We start from the raw sequence: 5,068 nt of genomic DNA on the forward strand, positions 1-5,068 counted from the left end.
ATTTTGGTACAAGTCTTCCATTTTTTAACTGTAATTTCAACTTAATCTAATATATATATATATATATATATTTTTAGAAAGATTTTTATCAAAAATTTTACTTAAAAAATACAAAATTTGCCGCTTATATCATAATTTTAAAATATGATCACAACTTTATTTTTATAAACAAATTTTACTACAGAGACTTCTAAGTAGCTAATATTTTTGCCTGAAATTTTGTAACTTATTAATTTTTTATAAAATTAGTAACTCCATTTCTTCACTTGTTTTACAACCTATGTTTTCAAGTAAATTTACTTAATGTTATTTAGTAACTCTGAAATATTGCAACTATTAATACATTTTGAAATACTTTTTTGCTATTACTTTGTTTACAATAGTGTCAATTATTTTTGCAACATTATTTAATAATTATTGGTTAACTTTTACAACCAATTTTAAAATTTACTTTCACAATATATTTCTTCAATTTTTATGAAAAAATTATATTTTATTACAAATAATTTTTCAATATTTTATTACAACATTGTTTACCATGGAATTTTTAACAATTATTGATGTAACAAAATTACAATTTATTATACTAATACATGTTACAATCCCTTACATAGTTGTTAAAAAAAAGAAAAAATTGTTCAATATTCATAATCAAGAATTATTAGATCCAAACAATACAAACAATTTTTATTTTGTAGAAAATAATAATATATCTTATAGTTTTTTTTAATGAAACCATATATATATATATATATAATAAGTGGAAATAAAACATAATTTTTATATAAAATAAAATTATTAGTAGTTATTATTTTTCAATAAAGATTATTGAAAGAATTAACCTTTTGGCCTAGGCTCCAAAATCACCATCAAACCATGTTTCATGTAAAGAGTGGTTGTGATTTTTGGAACCACGGCATGACCTTCGACCACCTTCACCCGATACCTCGACAAAATCGCGGCCGCCACCATTTTCATTTGCAAGAAGGCAAACTTCTTCCCCACGCAAAGCCTCGGCCCGGCGTTGAAAACCGGGTATTTGAACGAATTCACGTTCACAAACTTCCCATCTTTCAACCACCTTTCCGGTTTGAACTCCAAGCAATCTTCTCCCCATATAGACTCCCTTCGCGCCATCGAAAAAATCGAGTAAATAACACGTGACCCCTTATCGAGTCTAGTCCCATTTGGCAAAACATCATCTTCTATTACCTCTTTCAAATCCACCGCCACCGGCGGAAATAGCCTTAAAGACTCCGATATCGCGGCATGTAAGTACATCATCTTCTTCACTAATTCATCCGAAGTGAAAACAACATCATGACTATCATATGTCTGGTTGGACATAACTTCCTTCAACTCCTCCAAAATAGCATGTTCCACCTTAGGGTTAAGGTGAACCAACCAAAAGAACCAAGCTAGACCGACAGAGCTCGTGTCTCGTCCAGCCAATATAAAACTCACACAAAAGTCTCTCAAAATCTTATTCGTGAAATGCACTTTCTTGCCTTGTTCGTCAAGGTACTCGTTTTTCACGAGGCGAGTAAGAAGATCGCGTTTATCTTCACGACATAACGCGACCTTCCTCTCAGCAACAATATTATCCGCAAACTCATGAACAATCTTGACCGCTAACTCGAGCCTCTTCTCAAACCCTAATTTCAAAGCTTTCATAGTCTTCCAAACAAACGGCGGCGTCATGAACCTCATCATAGTAAGCTCCGTCGCCTCCTCAAAAGCCTTAGCAAACGAAACCTCCGGCATCTCAACCGCCAAACACCCCGGATCAACTCCAAGAGCCGCCACACATATATTATCAAAAGTAAACCTAAGAAGAATCTCTTGCAAATCAACCGGCCGTCCAACCGCTTCTTTCAAAACTTCTAGAAGTTTCCGTGCAACAAGATCTTGCATCGATCTGAAAGAATACTCCGAAAAGCTAGACGTGTGCATCTCGGCCGTAGCTGCTCTTCTCTGTTCCTTCCACGTGGCACCATCGGCGTTGAAAATACCATCTCCTAGAAGATCAAAGAACCTTTCTCGATAATACTTCCCTTTAGGAAAGTTTTTGAAGTTAGTCTTCAAAATGTACTCAACGGAGGAGGGATCGGCGGTGATGATACCATGTAAGCGGCCCATCCACATCCCTTGATAACGGAATGATCCACCGGCTGTGATTAGAGATTTGGTGAGCCAATGATATCCATCGTTGATGTGGAATACCCATGTGGGTATGATTCCCATAACTGGCCATATCATGGGACAGTCCTTGTTCTTCATTTTTTGAAGTAAGCAACTAGAAATAAAGAGAGACATGATGAGGATAAGTAGGTCAGAAAATGTAAATTCATGAGCTTGAAACTGGGTTAACATGAGAGTGAAAGTAAACATCTCTCTATAATAATGTTTGATTTTCACACGTACATATTTATATATAATTAGAGAGAGTCCTTATTTAATTTCTTCTGTCGGCTCATTCAATACATTTAAATATTTTGTAAAACTATTTAAAACAATATAAAATCTCTAATTTTTTAAATTATTATTATTTTTTCATTATTCCTATTTCATTTTCAGTCAAAAGTACAGTAAATCATTGGAAAACAAAATATATATATTTATGAAATGAAACTATATAAGAAACAGAAATTAGTTTACAGTCAAGTCGAACCGAATCACCCAGGTTTACATGCCCTTTTACATGGAGAAGTAAAATTGTAACTTTTTTAATCATTACATCTCTTTTTTTTTTTTTTTTTTTTATGTGAGGGTACAAGGGTAATTCGGTCACATAGGACTTCGCCTCCAAAGTTTGATATTTAAGAATGATATTATTAAAATATATAAGATGTATAATAATTTAATGTAAAAATTAATAAAATTAACTTAGTTTAGTTTGTTAGTTACATTGTTTTATAAGTTGAGTGGATTACAAATCAAGGTTCCAACATTTCACGTTGGACACAGTTTATACTACAACTTTTTTAAATTATTTTTTCTATGATAAAAATATATAAAATGATGTTTTTATAATAAATTTAAAATTCTTATAAAATATGTAAAATAAATAAGGGTAAATTGTTTAGGTGGTCCTCAAATTATTTTGATCTCTTACTTTTAATCCTTAAACTATTTTTTAAAACAAATCTCTTCTCAAACTTTTAGAAAGATTACAAATAGTCCTTTTATCAATTTTTTTTTTTTTTTTTTTTTGTTAAACATAACTATTCTAACTAAAAGTCTATTAATATAGTTTACTTTTACTACTCCAACTATTTTGATAGTTGATTTTTAACCTTTTAATTATTTATTCCAAAATAATCAATATATTCAATTTTGATTCTTTTCTATTTTGTTTTACGATCAAATTTGATGATAATTTGTTCTATTGCAATTTATCAATATTTTTTTTTTGACAAATATTGATAGATTATAGTAGAGTTTTAAACAATTGCAACTTCCTATTTTTTTTTTCTTTATACAATAATGTCAAATAAGATGAAAAATGTGAATGTGATTAAATAATTACAACTTTGCCAGACTAATAATATTCATTAAAAAGTAATAGAAATTTTTTATTGTTGTCATACCCTAGTCTTTACCCATTGCCTTAATCTCTTGAAAAGACAATCTATCAACATCATAATAATCAATGTAATCAACATCACCACCAACATATAATAGCTCATCTCTTCTTCCTCCATGATAAAGTTTAATACTGAAAAAATCATACTCAATACTTGTAACCCAATATATGCACATTGAAATAGTATAAAATTAAGTTAGAAGAATATATGAATATTGTAAACTTGATATCAATGCATAATTAGAAAATGAGGGTTTTAATTAGAGAAAAATGTTAAACATCTTATCAAGTATAGTATAAACCAATAACTCTACATTATACTTAAACAAGTTATCTCAAGTTTAAGTGCACTTCCAACTGAAAAAGTTTCAACACAAAACTGAAGTTGTTTATAAGTTATTACAGTAATAACTAGTATCAACTTCATCCCCCGAACTAGAAAATAAATAAAAACAGAGAGCATGTAACAAATGATGAACATGTCGAATGACCTTTTACCTAACTAGAAGAATCATTATATCACATAAGAAATGTATTATCTTCTTCCCTTTATATGTCTCTTTTCTTTAATAAAGATAAATATATAATAGAAATTAGAAATGAGATAACTATAGATAATACATGAAGTAATATGTTTAAAAGTAATATACTTAAGGAAGAAAACTAAGAACTGAGTATACATCAGTATACAATATACTCAATTAAAACTAAAATCGCAATTTCTAGGTCTAATTATCCAAGTCATTGCTCTGATACTATGAATTTTATCTCATGTCTCTCTTTACCCCTCTAGTAGACCCTTCTCTCGCACCGATCTCAAGAACTCAAACATGTATTGCAACTTAGAGATTTTCTAGTAGATAATTCTTTCGCAACTATAATTAGGGCAACACATGATGCAAAATCCAAGGCTAAAAATATAAATAAAGTAAAAACAATATATATATATTTTTTTCACAATTATAAGTATTACAATTGTAATCAGTTCCTTGGTTTTCAATTATATATTTATTTATTGAGCAAATTATCTAGGTTTTTTAATTAATTTTATATTTAAATATATAAAAAATTAAATTATTATTTTTTCAAATTAAATTTTTATAATTTCAAGTAATCTCTAAATTTTATGAGTTTATAACTAAATAACGATTTTACGTAAACTTTAAATTTTCACAGCATTGCATAAAATCAATAAATTAATTTTTACGGGGTCTAAGAAAAAGTGAGACTATTGTCTAATTAAAGCTTTATTTTATCAAAAATATTTGTTCAAGTTATCTAAATTTATGATTTTACAAAAATAAATAATTTTTAAAATAAAAATTTATGATGCGTATAACAAAATATGTTATTAATAAAAAATATACAACTTACTGGGCTTATGACATTTTATCATCCAATGGAATCACTTTTTTCTTTTAATTTGTTTGCTGAAATCAAAACAATGTATAAGATATTATAAAGTTCCTACATGAGTTGTTT

General features: G+C 28.6%; 1 protein-coding gene across 1 annotated transcript; it reads right to left on the reverse strand.

The window, feature by feature from the left end:
- Positions 1–837: 837 nt before the first annotated feature.
- Positions 838–2,391, reverse strand: LOC124924966 (cytochrome P450 86B1-like). Its single transcript, XM_047464950.1, has one exon. The coding sequence runs from the start codon at positions 2,389–2,391 to the stop codon at positions 838–840; it is 1,554 nt and encodes a 517-aa protein (XP_047320906.1).
- Between the last annotated feature and the right edge of the window lie 2,677 nt (positions 2,392–5,068).

The sequence above is a fragment of the Impatiens glandulifera genome, chromosome 1 (genome assembly GCF_907164915.1).
Source record: "Impatiens glandulifera chromosome 1, dImpGla2.1, whole genome shotgun sequence".
Taxonomy (NCBI): Eukaryota; Viridiplantae; Streptophyta; class Magnoliopsida; order Ericales; family Balsaminaceae; genus Impatiens; species Impatiens glandulifera.

What these genes read in the sequence shown, in the direction of transcription:
- LOC124924966 (XM_047464950.1), bottom strand. Translation starts at nt 2,391, where the DNA reads ATGTTTACTTTCACTCTCATGTTAACCCAGTTTCAAGCTCATGAATTT.